General features: G+C 34.9%; 1 protein-coding gene across 2 annotated transcripts in view; it reads left to right on the forward strand.

Annotated features, from left to right (window-relative positions):
* cadm2a (cell adhesion molecule 2a) overlaps positions 1-18,904 on the forward strand; it is a 240,924-nt gene that overhangs the window by 167,053 nt on the left and 54,967 nt on the right. For both annotated transcript variants that reach the window (XM_087808253.1, XM_087808254.1), the window contains exon 2: positions 12,227-12,376. In XM_087808253.1, the coding sequence (XP_087664379.1) occupies positions 12,227-12,376 (150 nt within the window). The remainder of the gene's footprint in view (positions 1-12,226; positions 12,377-18,904) is intronic.

The following is an 18,904-nucleotide window of genomic DNA, read 5'->3' on the forward strand; positions in this document are numbered from 1 at the left end:
TTCGAGGACAGTCGTCTACGCCAGGACTTTAGACTCGACTCCAAATGTTTCTCCGCGCGAAAGAACTTTATCGTTCATCAGGGTATCTGCTTCATCTCCATATGCTCACAATCTGTCCCAGGTTTCCTTCCTAATGTACCTCATTAAAAAGTGTAAAGTCTTCATTCACTGACAAGATCAATCAAGACACTTTCTTTCAGGGTTGGACAATCACGCCTGTTAAAACGTCGCCGCGCCACCGCCTTGATTGACACTCCAGATAAAAAAAAACAAAAAAACAACACGTTCCGCTCAGAAAGGATGGCTAGCGCCACGCCACGCTGTTCCTCCCTCTTTTATCTAATCGTTTACTCAATGTCTTGTGTCTTTGTCCTTTTTTTTTTCTTCGTTTTCCTGCTGTCTGGCGTCTTCCTCTCCCCTTGTCCGTCTTCTTGTCTGCTCTACAGTGATGGCTTCCAAAGGAAAAGTCCGAGGTGAGTGGTGGCGGCAGTACCTCCAAACTAGTCTTTAAACTTAAACTTATATATTCACCTTTAAAGAACAACCAGTATATATCCTCTTAACTGTTGCTGCTCTAGGCTACTACATTTACCATCGTTGCCAATAATATTACTTCATATACTTCTAAGATGCAGTTGCGCTATACAACCACAAGAGGGTTCTGTCTCCATTTAAACACCTAATCCCATTACAGCAAAACCCTACCATAGTTATCATACAAAACAAATATTTATTCTTGTGGACTTATTTCAAATCGGTACTAAATTATAGCCAACATAATTTACACATTTATCGTATTTTGGGACTAAAGTGATCACTTAAAATACTTAAATGTTCAAACAATTAACAGCGCACCTTGTTAGCCTTATGTATTAATTGTACTTGTACTTACTTTCACTACAAAGCTGCACCTTGAGTCACCGTAGCATAACTCCGTTGTAGTATTACTCCATAAATCGTTGTAGTAATACTCTACTAGTCATTGAAGTATTACTCTGCTATTCATTGTAGTATTACTCCATGAGTCATTGTAGTATTACTCTAAAAGTCATTCTAGTATTACAAAAGTAGTCATTGTAGTATTACTCTAAAAGTCTCTTGGGTATTACACCCGCAATTATTGAAGTATTACTCTGCGATTCTCAGAGTATTACTCCGCTAGTCATTGTAGTCTTACTCCGCTAGTCATTGTAGTATTACAAAGGTAGTCATTTTAGTATTACTCCACTAGTCATTGTAGTATTACTCCACTAGTCATTGTAGCACAATTGACTCTATAAGATAGACAGAGTAAAGTGGGTTTTTAGCTAAAATTAATTGTTTGTTTTCTCCGCTCTAATAATACTACTTGGACCATATTGAGGGTTGAATAGAATTGTATCACTTTAACATATTTCAACATCTAAAACTGGCCTAAAAATTCAGTTTTGTCGACTCAAACAAGACAAAAAAGTCCTAAACCTACGACTAAAATGCTCAGACTGTTAGTCCACCAATACTGGACTAGTGTACTAGTCGGAAGAATGCGATAGATTTTCTCCCATGTATGAAAATGTTGTCTAATCCACTCCATTTCACGTCGAACATGTACCTTTATTTACAACCTCTGCTTTCAGCTTTTATTTTTTAGTGCTTTTGCTGCCACGACTAAAAGAGCGCATACAGTATTCATAAAGGCCAGGCTTACCTTGGTCCGTATAAAAAAAAAAACAGGTGGATTTTCTTTTCCCATTATTTGTTGAAAGGACAGGGAGATCCGTGACTCCCGGAGAGTCCGCTTGAGAGGTCTTCTACCGCTTTAAATGGAATGAAGGGCAGGAATACTGAGAACAACATTAGGGGGTTCCTAAGAAAGAGCCTGCTCAATGGATTGAGGCTGATGTGTGGAGGAAAGTGGCTGTTAGGGTGAGTGGCGGTGTAAAGGTGAGGCTGGAATAAGACGGGGTTCGGGTAATGAAAAGAAGATTAGGGTCGAGCACGTCCGGTCAACCTGATTTGAAGCTGACCACGAAACCGCCACATGACCATTTGTTTTGAGTTATTCTACATTTATATTCTTAGCAGAAGCGTTTCCTTTTCTTACAATTGTTTCCCCCCCGTTCACACACTGATAGGAGTAGGCCGCTACGCGCCGCACCAGCTCCTTATCAGGAGATTTTAGGTGACACTGAATTTAAGGTGTCATCCTGTGATGGTTCCACTCACTTTTGGTTGAATTGATGGAAGTGAAATGCAGAAAAATGTCCAAACATCAGCTTTGAAAAGCTGCTTGAGTCGACCTGTATCCTCTCGTCCTCAGTCATCGCCAGGATCTATCGAGATTTCATTGTTCCATTAGCTCATGACGTAACGACTGTTGCCATCTAGTGGTTGGAAGTTGAATTGCAATAGCTGCTGGGGTCGACTGTATCCTCTCGTCCTCAGTCATCGCCAGGATCTATCGAGATTTCATTGTTCCATTAGCTCATGACGTAACGACTGTTGCCATCTGGTGGTTGGAAGTTGAATTGCATTAGCTGCTGGGGTCGACTGTATCCTCTCGTCCTCAGTCATCGCCCAGGTTCTCTTGGGTAGTAATTGTTCCTTGAGCTGTTAAGGACGTAATGACCGCTGCCATCTAGCGGCCAGAAGTTTAATTGCAACACAAAAATTAGCAAACAATGTTGAAATTTGCATGTTGATAATAATAAAATAAAAATTTAATATATATTTTATTTTAACCACACTCTATAGAAATATTTAAAATTATTATTATTATTATTTGTTTTTTTTAAATAATAAAAATATGCTATTATATTTTTCTGAGGGTCCACTGTATCCTCTCGTCCTCAGTCATCGACAGGACCTATCAAGATTTCATTGTTCCTTTAGCTGTTGAGGACGTAATAACTGCTGCCATCTAGCGGAGGGAGTTTAATTGCAACACAAAAATGAACAAACACTGTTCATATTTGCATGTTAATTATAAATAAATACTATTTTATTTTAACCACACTGTATTGAAATATAAAAAAGTATTATTATTATTAGTTTTTTTTTTTTAATAAATAATCAAAATATGCTATTATATCTTTCTGAGGGTCCACTGTATCCTCTTGTCCTCAGTCATCACCAAGACCTATCAAGATTTCATTGTTCCTTTAGCTGTTGAGGACGTAATGACATATATATATATTTTAACCACATTAAATAAATAATCAAAACATACTATTATATTTTTCTGAAGGTCATCGTTGTGTAAACCTATCCCTTCGAGTGATGGTGTGACGGTGAAACCAGCCGAGGCCGAGTGTAATTACAACATGTAAATGACAACAACGCTCCACATATACGCAGCCTCTCCACAGCAGCTTCATCATTTTCCGTGGGGATCAGAAACGTTTGTTCCGGACATGAGGGATGAACACGAACTCTGTTCTTATGGCTGCCTGTCGGTATGACGGCAGCTACAGCAGTATTACTACAGACAACAGCTGATGTACTTCTATATAAATATATATATAGAGATTCTCAGTGGGGTCTGACTCGAACGTTAGCAAATGTTTTATATCCTGAGGCGGAATCCATAAATACCTGTGTGGTTGTTTCTATTTCTGGATCTTTTTTACCCATAAATTAATGATTTTGTTAACTTTAATGTTTCACTCTTGGAGGTCTGGGTTGATTTTATCGGTTCTTTTGGTGAGTTTTATGTTGTTTAAGCAGAGACTGTTTTTTTTTTTTTAAATAAAGGTTAACTTTGGGAAAAAATACAGCATTTTCAGGTAAATGAGAGAACAAAACATGTGAAAATACCTCTGTTTTAGTTCATCCTACTACTGCTCATAGATCAACCAAAAGTGATAACTAAAATGTCCAAACATCAGCTTTAAAAGCTGCTTGTGTCGAACTGTATCCTCTCGTCCTCAGTCGTCGCGGGGATATATTGAGATTTCATTGACTGAATGCAATGTATTATCAGGTGAGATGAACAAAAAAACAAGTGATTCCCAAAATGTCCAAACATTAGCTTTGAAAGCTGCTTGAGTCAACCTGTATCCTCTCGTACTCAGTCATCGACTAGATGCCTTACATCACCGGGTGTACAGAATTGTTAATTTAATTAAATAATATTAGTTTTGAAAAACTAAATTGCAATTTCATCAAAATTCTTTCTTTTTCCTTGATATTAATACATAAATATAAAATAATGAAATTTCTTTTAGTTATATATCGTACTCTAAAATAAAATTTAAATAAATACAGTATCGGTAAATATTTCAATGGTTACATTTTTATTCTGAAAACAGGTGAAGGAATTAAGTTATTTCCATTTCTGGGGCAGGAAACACAAATAACAGACATTTTTACATGTTTTATGAACCAGTCTTTTAATATATACTTGCAATTAAGTACTATTAGGACAATTGGAACATTTGAGAAGAACTACTGCCAGGGTCAAAGCACATAAAGTACATCGAATGCGTCCTACGAGGTCCTGACGATGACTGAGGACAAGAGGATACAGTGACTCCAGCAGCTTTTAAAGCTGATGTTTGGACATATTTTGGTTTGAAAACAAATGAAAGTAGTTACGACTTCATCAAGAGTCATGTGGTCTGTAAATTCTACAACACCAGAGTCAAGTACTCAACAATACTACACATATATACTTGTTACTACAGTATTACTATATATCACAATAAAATAAATTAAATTGTAAATAAACTATAAAAACATTTTTTGCATGTACTGAGTTAACAAACAACATAGATATAGTCTAAAAAATGTACATTCTTACTATTATTTTACAATTATCAAAAAAACTTGAATTGCTAGACAAATAATCAAACTAAAAAATGAGTAAAATAGGAAACAACGTCACCTTTTCTTAACCTTTTCATTTCTTCTGTGTTTCTTCTTTTCTTTTCTTTTATTTCTTCTTCAACTTTCTTTTTAATTTTCGTCTCTTAACAGATTTCTCCTCCGTGATATCTGGGGAAAATACATATTTATATACATGACATGCAAGTGTGGAAAGTGGGAGGAAGTGAAAAATGGCACCGATTCTATTTTATGCTTTTGGCACATCGACCCCAAAAGATTTTTGTCAGAACCTCAATGATTTTCTAATGCATTAAAATCACATGTTGTGGATACAAATGTGTCTATCAAAAACCAGTGTATTGTCATGAGAAATAAAAAAAATCTTGATTCCGAGATAAGAAATCTCAACTATCAAAATGAGTTCTGGCCGGGAACATATTCATCATATTTCTGCAGCTCCGTTCATGAAATAAAGGTCAGTAGCTCCGGGCGTCCGCCTGTATTTGTCTCTTTCTCTCGCCTTCTTGAATGCCTAAATAAGAAAGGTTAGTGAACTCAACCTGCTCTTGTTTTGAAAGGTCACGTCTTCCAGCAGACAGGAAGCATCCTCGATACTCTTATCGGTGTTTGTCTGATAGTTTGCAAGTGTGTACTGTGGTGTGTACTATAGATACAAAACGTTGTGTTTTTTTTTTTCTCAATGCAGAGAAGTTGAGGAGCGACGACGGTTTGTTGGAGTCTGAGGGAAGGTCACGGCTGGTGTTGAAGTGAAAACTTTTTACTGATTTTGGCTGCGGTGCAGACGGCAGCTGTGAGGAGGGCGTGAGAAACTTCTTTCCTTCTCAGGCGGAGATAATTATTTACCATTTTCTTGAGGCGCTGGCCTTGAAGTCCGCACTCGTGTATGTTTCATCGAGGGCTTTTTTCGGGCGCTTTTGGGGAAAAAACATGCCGCGCGCGATCAGCGAGTTGTATGTCGAACTAAATCTTGAGGTTATTCGTGGGAGAAAAAGTGAATCTTATTTGATGTAACGTATCCGAATGCTTATTAATACCTCTGCCAAGGAGGTCGTCTTGAACTCACAAAAAACAGATGATTTCAATCAAGTAAGGCTTTTGTTCTTCTTTTTTGCTTCCCTTTGGAAAAGTACTAAAGCTTTCAAATTTAATTTAATAATCAATTATATATATTATTATTCATTTAATATCAGTATCTGTTTTGAAAGTTTTTGATCGATACAAAGCAATATATGAAAGTAAGACAATTAATACATTTTTTTGTGAGAATTTCCAAATACCATCTGGAACCTCAAATCATTTTGAAGATCATTTCTGTTTCTATAGTAGCTACTGTCGCTAGCAAGTTCCATTGAGCGCATGGCTATGAACCATTTTTTCAAATGATAAAAAAAGTAAATCATTTTGTTGTAAAATAACGTTCATTTAAAGATATGATTTTAAATGAGTATTTAATAGTGTGTGTTCATCCATTGACAGGCTAGGAGTTTTTGAACAATTGAAATTTGAAAGTGAAAATTCTTGGCCAAAACTCAATAATCAGGAAACCAAGGCCAAACACTGAAATACAATTTTTAATGATAACGACAAAACAACACGTTGCATTTTTTCTTTATTGTGTTGACATTATATATATAAAAACATATTACTTCCTGCTTACCTCACTAAAATCCAGGCTTTGCGGTCACTTCAAATGCATAAATAAATGATTTAATTACAAAATTATAGTTGTTTTTTTTAAATTATAACTGGAAATCTTAAAACTAAACCACATATTTAATGAAAAGGCCAATAAAACAGTGGCCTATCGAACAATTTGTGAAATTGTGAATTAAATCAAGTGTATTTGTAACGTTTATTTTTCGGATCAATACAACAAAGTGCATTAAAAGAACAAGTGTAATCGCTGAAAGATAATCTAAGCACTAGTTAGATGGATGGATGTATAGTTAAAATAATTGTTGAAACTAATTGACAAATGCATGATGTTTGTTTCTCAATAGAAGTTTTTTCGCTTCGTTACAATATTTCCCAGCTCTTCAACATATTAGTTATTACTAAATATTTTGGTTTGAAAACAAATGAAATCAGTTACGACTTCGTCAAGAGTGATGTGGTCTGTAAATACTGCAACACCGGAGTCAAGTACTGGACAATACTACACATATATACTTGTTACTACAGTATCACATTATAAATAGTATCATTGCCCTATTCCTGTGATGTGTATTGTATCACCAGATCGTTGCAAATACACACTTCTACGAATAAAACAATATTAGTTTCTAAAGAGAGACATGAAGTACATTCAAGAGGTGAAAGTTTTTCCTAGAACTCTTCACAGTCCAGTTGACTTTAGTTCCTGTAGTTTCTTTAAATACTCATGCAGGTCCGTAGAGCAGCAGGTGAAAGAAAAGAAGGTGGAAACACTCCACAAAAGAAAGTGAGACGCCACTCATCGGGGATCACCTCGGATCGGAGACGTGGCACCGAGCCCGGGAGCAAAAAAGAAAAATGTGAAAGACATCAAGTTGAAGTGTTAGGAGCACCTAAATTTAGACATGGAAATCGGGGGGAGAGCAGCTGCCGTCGCCCCTCAAGAGATGCATTTAAATCAGGTCTGGGTGGTCAAGTTGGAGAATGGAGGAGTCTCCTCCTCCTCCGCCGCCCAATTAGACTCTCAAAGAAGTGCCGTCTTGTAATAGAAGCATGATTGCGGCCCTCGTGGCCCCTTCAGCTCCTGATGGACGTGTTGCTGGAAAGTGCTGAAGTTTGGGGTTAAAACGTCAGATTCCTTTGTTACTCTGTCCAGGATTTTGTCTGATGATGATACTGGTGCGTTTGTGTCGTTCAACAACAGGAAGTGTGTGTAAGAGGGATATCCCATCAGTAGAACCTCAAATATTGGATCCATCCATCCATCCATCCATCCATCCATCCATCCATCCATCCATCCATCCATCCATCCATCCATCCATCCATCCATCCATCCATCCATCCATCCATCCATCCATCCATCTTGTTCTGTTCTATATATCTATCTATCTATCTTGTTCTTTTCTATCATCCATCCATCCATCCATCTTCTTCTGTTCTATCTATCTATCTATCTTGTTCTGTTCTATCATCCATCCATCCATCCATCCATCCATCCATCTTGTTCTGTTCTATATATCGATCTATCTATCTTGTTCTGTTCTATCATACATCCATCCATCCATCCATCCATCATCCGTCCATCTTGTTCTGTTCTATCTATCTATCTATCTTGTTCTGTTCTATCATCCATCCATCTTGTTCTGTTCTGTTGTGTTCTGTTCTGTCTATCTATCTATCTTATTCTGTTCTATCTATCCATCTATCTTATTCTGCTCTATCTATCCATCCATCCATCCATCCATCTTGTTCTGTTCTATCTATCCATCTATCTTGTTCTGTTCTATCATCCATCCATCCATCCATCCATCTTGTTCTGTTCTGTTGTGTTCTGTTCTGTCTATCTATCTATCTTATTCTGTTCTATCTATCCATCTATCTTATTCTGTTCTATCTATCCATCCATCCGTCATCCATCTTGTTCTGTTCTATCTATCTTGTTCTGTTCTATCCATCTATCTTGTTCTGTTCTATCTATCTTGTTCTGTTCTATCTAACTATCTTGTTCTGTTCTATCTATCCATCCATCCATCCATCCATCAAGCGCTATACAAAAAAAGTTGAAAGTAAAGACTCCAACCAAAGGGCATATTTATGTGTATTTATTTAAACGTACATTTATTGACACAAACGAAATAATGTTTTCCAATTATTTACAAAGAATAAAAGACAAAAACAAGCAACAAAAATAACAGGTAAATAAAAACTAAATATTGTAGAAACAAGAGACTCGGTTTAAACATGGATTAAAACTGTTAACTAACTTAAACATGGCAATATTAATTAACCATTTTTACTTCATAATACCTTTAAATTTACAGTTTTCATTTTAAAAAAAAAATGTTTGGCCCCAAAAAAATTAAGCCACACAACATTCACTGGCCATTAGTCAACAATGAATTAGGAACGTAGCGATTCACTGATCTCACCATATATTCCGCCCATGATATGTTTCAGTAAAATTTACTAGAATCTTTTTTTTGTAATGACTCTTTTTTTTGTAATGACTCTAAGTGACACTGAATTTTATCGACATCTTGTGATGGTTCCACTCACTTTTGTTTGACTTGATAGAAGTAAAGGACAAAATATGTCCGAAAACATCATCTTTGAAATCTGCTGGAGCCGACTGTATCCTCTCGTCCTCAGTCATCGCCAGGATCTGTTGATATTTCATCGTTCCTTTAGCTGTTGAGGACCAAATGACTGCTGCCATCTAGTGGCTAGTGATTTAATTGCAACACAAAAATGAACAAACTGAAATGTACAATTTTCATTTTAATTAAAAAAAATCTAATCTAAATATTAGTCGCATTAAAGGACAGTGATTATTACATATTGATTACATTTTGCTGCAGCTGCGAAACAAAAAAATCAAAAAGACAATATTTGTTAATTAAAATCTTTGGTTTTAGATCAACGTGTGTCTAAATCAATGTTTATGTGCGTCATCCCTGAAGACGGCAGTATTTAAGATAAGATAAGAAATGTACGGATTTCAATACTTATAGAGAGACTTCCAATAATGGTAAACATTGCAGTTGTTGTTGTTAAAAAGAGTTTGGTTAAAAATAAAACTTGAGATTAAAGTTTTTTGGCTCCTTGTGATTTAAAAAAAAAAAAGTAAAAAAAGTAACTAATAAGCCAAAGCAATAATCTTTCAGGTCTCAAGATGCTCCGAAAAAATTAAATGAACTCTTAAAAAAATAAATAAAAAAGACAATATATTTTTAGATCACATCTCTAACTCAATGTTTATGTGCGTCATCCATGTAGACGCCAGTGATTAAGATAAGACAAGAAATGAATAAGTTGTTGTTGTAAAAAACAGTTTGGATAAAATAAAACTTGTGCTAAAAGATTTTTGACTCATTGGGATATAAAAATAAAGTAAAAATTAAAGTACTTAATAAGCCAAAGAGTTGATCTTTCAGGTCTCGAGATGCTCCGAAAAAAATGAAATGAACTCCTAAAAAATAAATATAATATTAAAGAAAGAAAACGTTATTAAATAGTACTTCTTTTTATTTAAACAATGGTTTATTAATGGCTAATACTACACTGAATACCTCACATCTGCACCTCCTGACGCTCGTTTGTCGGCCTGAAGACAAGTCTCGGTCAGATGCTACCTCATTGCTACCTCCATGAATAAAAGATACGTCTCACCTTCTCTTCCCTCTGATCCATTTTCCCTCCTCCCCCTCCCTCCATCCCTCACATGCATGATTAACCTCGCGAGGCCTTCATCAACACTGGAAATGACCCGCACTCTCCTCCACTCTCCTCCACTCTCCTCCACTCTCCTCCACCCCCGACAGAGATTGCTTCGCCTTCTCATCTCGCGGACAAACTCCATCCGTTGTTTGTCTTCAGCCCTCGCTGATCATTAACGGGAGCAGGGAAGACACAAAATTGCTTCCAGCTGTTTAAACAGGGAATATGATCAAATACGGGGTTCAGGGATTGAATCACGGCTTCTTGGTTTTTTTGAAACTATTTTGGAGTCGATTGTTTATTTATTTTATCTTCCCCGCTCGGTTGTTTATGCGTCTTTCCTGGAGGTATGGCAGCTTAAGAGTCGCCCCCCCCCCCACACACACACACACACACACACATGAATAAGCTTCTTTAGCAAAGCCTTTATTCACACAAAAGCCGCCCACAGGGGCCCGAGACGCGAGGTAGATTAATGGTTATCGTTATTAACTCGAAGCTCCAACTTCCTCCTCGCGCGACAGGAAAACAAACCTTTTTCGATGTGGAGGCAGAGGAGCTGTCCGTGGTGCTGAAGTTAGAAAAGTCAACTTCTTCTGCGTCCGACCGTCGGCCGCTGCTTATGTCGTGGTTGCAGCGGCCGCCATAAAAGACAGCCAAACTTTCCATCTCCCAAGAGACCTCCACCACGGAGAATACAGAGGCCTTCCCAAGCCGACGTGTCGAGGTGATGACTGAGGACGAGAGGATACAGTGGACTCCAGCAGCTTTTAAAGCCGATGTTTGGACATATTTCGATTTGAAAACAAATGATTAACCGGTTAGGACTTCATCAAGAGTCATGTGGTCTGTAAATTCTGCAACACCAGAGTCAAGTACTCGACAATACTACACATACATCCTTGTTACTACAGTATCACTATATATCACAATAATTGTATCGTTGCTCTTTTACTGTGATGTTTATTGTATCACCAGATTGTTGCAAATATACACTTCTACAAGTGAAACGATATTAGTTTCTAAAGAGAGACATTTAGTACATTTTGTATTGTTCTTTTCATTACTGAGAATGAGAGGATACAGTGACTCCAGCAGCTTTTAAAGCCGATGTTTGGACATATTTCGGTTTGAAAACAAATGAAAGCACTTACGACTTCATCAAGAGTCATGTGGTCTGTAAATACTGCAACACCAGAGTCAAGTACTCGACAATACTACAAATATATCCTTGTTACTACAGTATCACTATATATCACAATAAATAGTATCATTGCCCTTTTACTGTGATGTGTATTGTATCACCAGATGGTTGCAAATACACACTTCTAATAATAAAACTATATTAGTTTCTAAAGAGCAACATTTAGCATATTTTAATTGTTTTTTTCATCAGGATGAGAGGATACAGTCGACTCCGCAGCTTTTAAAACTGATTTTTGGACATATTTTGGTTTCAAAACAAATGATTGAACGGTTAGGACTTCGTCAAGAGTCATGTGGTCTGTAAATACTACAACACCAGAGTCAAGTACTGGACAATACTACACATATACCCTTGTTACTACAGTATATTAATATATTGTAATATATTGTGTATCTTGATAAGTATGGTAAGATTCTTTACAATACACACACATGCATAAATGAAAGAAGAAACTGATTATTTTTCTTCTTTTATTTATCTAATATTATTTCTTTATATTTAATATTTTTATTTTATTGACACAATATTAAGTTTTAGTGTCAAAATAAAGCACGTACACCAAGATGCCAAGTGAAAAATGTTGAAGGCGGCATCAGATTGTAATGGTTTTGCACATTTTTGTGTTTACTTTATGTGACTTTTTGACTTTTGGCGTTGTTGGACTGAGTTGTTTCATGACGTGAGGAAGTGTCAGCTGTTAAAATCTAGATTCTCTCTCGCTCTCTCTCTGCTTCTCACACCAGGGTTCGTCAGTCAAGTGTCACGAAAAACACTCCTTCAAAGTTGCGTCTACTGAAGTCAGACCTGTGTTTGTGTTTGCAGGCATCAGCGGTCAGTACCCTTTGGTCCAGAATGTAACGGTCACCGAGGGCGAGGCGGCCAAACTGACCTGTCGTGTGGAGTACAATGACAACACCTCCCTCCAGTGGTCGAACCCGGCACAGCAAACCCTCTTCTTTGGCGACAAGAAAGGTGAGTTTGAGATTCAGCACAGAAGTTTGTATTATTCAACACCATTTTTACACAAAAATATTTATTTGCCATTTTCTTTTGACTGATACTTCTTAAATAAATGCATTTATAGCTTTTTTATTTTACACCTATCTTATTATTATTATTATTCTTTTTATTTTTTCTTTATTGACATTTGTTTATAAAACGAAAAAGAAAGTTTGAGATTCAGCACAGACGTTTATATTATTCAACAATTTGTTAACAAATATATATATTTGCTATTTTTTCTTGACTGATATCTAATAAATAAATGTTTTTTTTTACAAATATCTTATTATTATTATTTTTTATTAATAATGTTTCTTTTTTATTGACATTTGTTTATAAAACTAAAAAGAAAGTTTGACATTCATCACAGAAGTTTATATTTTTCAACACCATTTTTACACAACAATTAATCTAAAAAATATAAATATTGGCCATTTTTTCTTGACTAATACTTCTTAAATAAATGCATTAATAGCTTTTTTTATTTTACACCTATCTCATTATTATTTTTCATTTTAATTTTTTCTTTATTGGCATTTGTTTATATAACAAGAAATACATTTTAAGATTCAGCACAGAAGTTTTATAGTTTTTAACACCATTCTTACATTCATTAACTCTTTAAAAAATATATATATTTACCATTTTTCCTTGACTGATATGTATTAAATAAATGCTTTGACACATTACTTATTATTATTATTATTTTTCCAATAATGTTTTTTCTTTATTTTATTTGTTTATATAATGAAAAAAAAGAAAGTTTGAGATTCATCACTGAAGTACATTATTTTTCAACACTTAAAAAATCAAAAATACCTTCTCCATCCCTATTTTTACACAAAAATGTATATTAAAGAAGGATTTACCATTTTTTCTTGACTGATACGTCTTAAATAAATGCATTTATAGCTTTTTTATTTTGTCTGTTTATACTTTTACACATTTATTATTGTTTTTTTTGGTCCAATAATAACTTTCGGACTAGCTTTTTTTTTAAATATTTGCTTATATAATGAAAATGGTTTCAATTGAAATATGTTATAAAGTTGAGTCCTAAAGTGAGTTTGAAAAATTGATTTTTATTTAATAAAAAGGCTTTTGGAGGACATTTGTAATTTAGAATATCCAGTATCAAATTCTACAAGACCAGCTAAGAAAGAAACATTTATTTAATGGAATAAATTAAATTCCAGGAGTGAAATGTATTACTTTTAAATCTGTAAATCTGTCTAAAAATATAATCTCAGATTTATTTCATTATATATTTACAATTTTATACAGTTGGAAAATCCAGCTGTGTTTTCTTGACGACCATTTAAACTCTTGAAAAAGGGAGGAACTAGAACACAGTTCTATGTTAATTTAAAATAAATCATATAAAGCCTGAGACGTGGAGATCAAATCAAAAACACCCGCTTCCACCAAAAGTATTAAATCCCATATTAACCGACATTAGCAAAGTTAATTTACGCCGACAGTTAATAACCTTTTTTCTTATTTCTCACTGTGAATGTTTACATTCTGGGTCTGGAACAAACGATCAAACAGATGCGTAATTAGGTGGAAGTCATGGGCGGTAGATGGCTTCGCTTAGATTGATCGCTGTAATTGATTTTTATTTCCCGCTGTCCTGAGTACAAACAAAGATCAGTACAAACAACACACGCTGAGCGCGGCCCTGCAGGGGGCGGTGGAGAGGACGAGACCCCGCCATCATCTGCAGGTTCACTTCTTACCCTGAAGGAAACCTGAGCACAAGTTGTGTTCTTGTTGTGTGTCTGTGGTGTGTGTACACTTCTACTTTTACTGTTCTGTATTTAAAGTTTGAAGGTGAAAATTATTTATCTTAGGTGATTTCTTTTTAAATAAAATGCATATAGAAATATAATTAATTAAATATAAATATAAGATTAAATGTAATTAATTAGAATTTTAAGTAATGTAAATTTCTATTCTTTAATGTATTTGATTTAAATTGAATGTAATCTATTCAAAGATTTTACATTAACAGTTTTTCTGAAAGTTCATTTCTGCAGAATCAGAGGATCATGTTTTTACTCAAATGTATGTATAAAAATACAATAAAATAACAGTTTCATGCCATAATAACACACTTTTATTTATGTTTGTTTTGTTTTTTTAATTTTAATTTAAATGTTTAATTTCACTCGTTTAACTTTCTACATGCAATGATAAGATCATTATTGTACACATTTAAAACGTTATTTACATTATTTATTAATTTATTTTTTTACTTATTTTATTTAAAATGGAAGATTCCATTTAAGATGATATTATTAGTTAAATTACACACTTTATCTTGTTACTTTAAAAAAAAGTATACTATAGCAGAATCAGAGGATCATGTTTTTACTGAAACGTATATATAAAAACACAATAAAATAACAATTTAAGTTTTAATTAATCATATCATGTCATAATAACACACTTTTTATTAAGTTTGTTTAGTTTTTTTAATTTTATATTAATGATTTAATTTCACTTATTTAACTTATAAGTGCATTAATAAGACCATTATTATACCCTTGTAAAAAGGTAACTTATTATTATATACATTATTTTTTTACTTATTTTATTGAAAATTGAAGATTCCATTAAGATTATAAAAATCACAATTAAAGCTTATTTTATTTGCATTTCATATTGTTTGTTTTGTTTTTTTAATTTTTATTTAATTTACTTTTAATCACACATTTAATCGTTATTTACTTTATTTATTTACTATGCCATTTAAGATGATTTATGCATATTTTTTAATAAATAATATTCAATTATTATTTGTTATATTAAGTAAGTAAGTAAGTAAGTAAGTAATATTTATTTATATAGCGCTTTTCGAGACCAGGGTCACAAAGCGCTTAAACAATCAAAACAATACTCAAAAAAGTACATACTTTAAAGATCAAGATAATACTGAGAACAACACAGGAGTTCGAGAAATTCAAGGAAAAGCCTGAACAAATAAGCACTTTTTTTAAACAATAGTTTTATTATTATTATTATTTATTCAGCATCACAACCCAGTCTCGAGTGTTATTAAGCACAAGTTTCTTTCTATTATTCATCCAAACAGGAAACACGGTGACGCCAACAAAGCCCGGTTTAACGTCTAATTCTCCGCTGACCTTCCCCGTCGGCGAGGTCTCTATAAAAGGGATTCATGGCTGTTATTTTGTTGGTGTGTGTCGGGTGAATTGATTGCGCCTCTCAACGCTATTAGCCGAGCGTAATAGAGTATGAATCACGCTCTCTTGTAAGTGTCGGGATTAACGCACATGTGGGATTTACTCAGTCTTCCTCCATTATCCTCGTCCGTTTGGTTTTGCACCAGTGATCGTCATTCGCTCGCGCCAACATTTTTTCTATTTTTTTTTTATTTATTTTCGTGTTGCTCAAATGCTCGAGCTGTTAAAAAGTTCTGACTCGGGAGTCGAAGCTCACAGCAGGTTCGGTGGCACATTTGGTACCGGGGGGTGTGGGTGGCGTCGCGTGGAGGTCGGACACGAGGGGGATCTGAACTCGTGGCTCTCGCCAACTGTTGCTGAGTCATTTAGGGTTTTTTGGGATTTTTGTTTTTTTCTGCCCTGTTGGAACACAAACATTAGGAACTTATGTCATTGAAACTGTCCTGGAGAATTACTTTTAGTTGATTTTTAAACCTTTATTTTGTCCTTTTTTTAATAAGAGCTAGAACACACCTGGCCAAGGTGCGACCCTTTGACCTTTGACTGTATTTATGTGGCCCCTGTGAGGTTAAAGTGTAAAAAGTAAGGTCTAACTAACTAACTAGTTCTAACTAAATAACTAACTATTTAATTTCATTCATTAAATTCATTCATTTTCTACCGCTTTTTCCCTTATGGGGGGTCGCGGGGAGACTGGAGTCTATCCCAGTTTCATAGGGCGAGAGGCAGGGGACACCCTGGACAGGACCCCAGTCTGTCACAGGACACACAAAGACAGACAACCATTCACACACACACACTCATACCTACTGACAATTTCCCCCAAGTTCTCAATCAACCTCTGTATGTTTTTGGACTGTGGGAGGAAACCGGAGTGCCCGGAGTAAACCCACGCGACACAGAGGAGAACATACAGACTCCACACAGAAAGGTCACAAGTTAGCTCGGCCTGGAAGCGAACCAGCAACCTTATTGCCGTGTTAACATTAAAAGCTTATTCATTAAAAGTCTCTAAATATGACGACAGGGTTTTCATTTTAGGACATTTTTATGAGGGTTTATTGCTCATCGAGCTCATATTTAAGTGAATATAAAAAAACATTTGGGGGTAAAATGTGCTTTTATATAAGATTAAAAGAATACAAATAATAATATCAAAGAAAATAAACTATTCAAATAATAATTTTGGAATATTTAGCTTGATTTTTAAACTATATATATTCTTTATTTTTGCTTGAAACAGCCACTTTTTTAAGTGTCTGTTAGGAAGGAAACTTAAAAAAAAAAGTGTTAATAAGTTAATAATAGGTCAATGTATTCAACTTGGATTTTTTTCTGAATCACCATCTGGATCCAAGAGTTACTTAAGGTATTTTTTTTGCTCGCTTTTGTTGTCAATACATTTCCCAGACCACTACTTGCAGCCCTATTGAGCAAAACAAAATAAATAGTGGTTTATAATATTTAGTAAAAGGAGTTTTAATTTGAGTGTAAACGAGCTGCTTGGAGGAGGTCTGTGCAATTGTTGTGCTTTTTAAGTTGTTGCAGGAGCAGGTTCCTGGTTCAGTTCCACATTTATTTTATGGTTTGAATGTTTATTGAATCGACTTCTCTCTCAGCACTCAAGTTTCCTCCCAGAAATGGAAAATGTTCAAGACAAGCGACGCCTAAACCATTATGAACTAGCCTTTTGTTTATCTATTTTATTTATATTATTTTTGTTTTAAATCAAAATAGAATTAGGAGAGAACATAAAATCTATATTAGTTATTTAAAGATTCACTTTTTAATTGATGGATCTTAAAATGTGAAGTCTTGAGAGTGACCTTGAAATTCCTTCTGCACAGGCGTTAATACAATAAAACAAAAATGTTGCTACTTTAATTAATTTTGTTTTTCTTGACAGCAATTTGAGAGTCTTAACTGACCTCTGACCTTTTCTCGCTCAAGGGTTCAGCTTCGTCTGTGATCACACAAACTTAAAAATGTACTTAAACTGATGTAAAAGATCGAAGGAGATTGAAAAATAAAAAAGACGAGTAAACATGTTGCAAATTAGCTTTTTCTGAGTAAAAGATATAATTAAAAGTTGATTTGAGATGTTTGAACTTTGACTTTAATGTCATTTTAAAATGTAATTTTGTCAATTTATTTTTCTATTGCTATGCATTTGTAGTAAATTAAATATTCTCCCAAATATGTGATCAATTTATCCTATTTTTAATTCATTTAAAGCCTCAAGATTTCAACCAAGTTACTAGTTCTGTCAAAGAAACAACTCACCTCTGTCTTAAAGTGTCGTCTACAAGTGACTCTTTCTCACTGATATCCTGTTTTCAAAGTAAACGTCTGGACTTGAGCTCTCAGAAGGTTCTGCTTATTCGGTGTAATGTCTGTGATTCTGTTCACCTCCGAGACATTTTAGCCGGATATAAAAAAGAAAAAAAACGTCTCCTCTCGTCTCCTGAAGCTTCTCTCGAGGAGTTGTTTGAATCTCAAATAAGCCGTTGTCACAAAAGTGGACTTTTTTTTTTTTTTTTGTCTCCGCTGTCACTTAATCAGCCAGAAATAGAGCGATGGGCGGAATAAAGAGAGTAAAGAAGAATCCCTGATTGAACGTTTGATCTCGACGTCGGTACTCCTGGAATCAAGAGACTAAATATTGGGTTTTTTTTCAAATGTATTTTTGTCTTTTAATTTAGTTTTATTTAAAGTGTCTAATCATAACGAAGTTAACTCAATACACTTTGTATTTTAAGCAAGACTACATTGGAGAAAATAAAAAAAACAGATCCTGGCAACTCAACAATGAGTGAATGAAAGCGTGGCAGTGGGGAGGAAGAACCTTCTTTTTTTAGAAGGCAGAAACCTCGAACAGAACCAGACTCAGTTCGTTCTACAGGGGACTGGAGTGTTGTGTGTATGTGTTAGAGCGTTGAATTATTGATGGATGGATGGATGGATGGATGGATGGATGGATGGATGGATGGATGGATGGATGGATGGATGGATGGATGGATGGATGGATGGATGGATGGATGGATGGATGGATGGATGGATGGATGGATGGATGGATGGATGGATGGATGGATGGATGGATGGATGGATGGATGGATGGATGGATGGATGGCACAAAACAGAAAGAGAAAATATATGTATGTTCCAGTTACTTTAACGGCGTAAAAGGTGTTTCATTTAGGGAAAAGAAAACAGATTTTCTCTGATATAACATTAAAGTGTGATTCTTGACACACTTGATTCTAGTGAAAATGAAGGAAACACAAACACA

This window comes from Callionymus lyra, chromosome 14 (genome assembly GCF_982586985.1).
Source record: "Callionymus lyra chromosome 14, fCalLyr1.hap1.1, whole genome shotgun sequence".
In the NCBI taxonomy this organism is placed as follows: domain Eukaryota; kingdom Metazoa; phylum Chordata; class Actinopteri; order Syngnathiformes; family Callionymidae; genus Callionymus; species Callionymus lyra.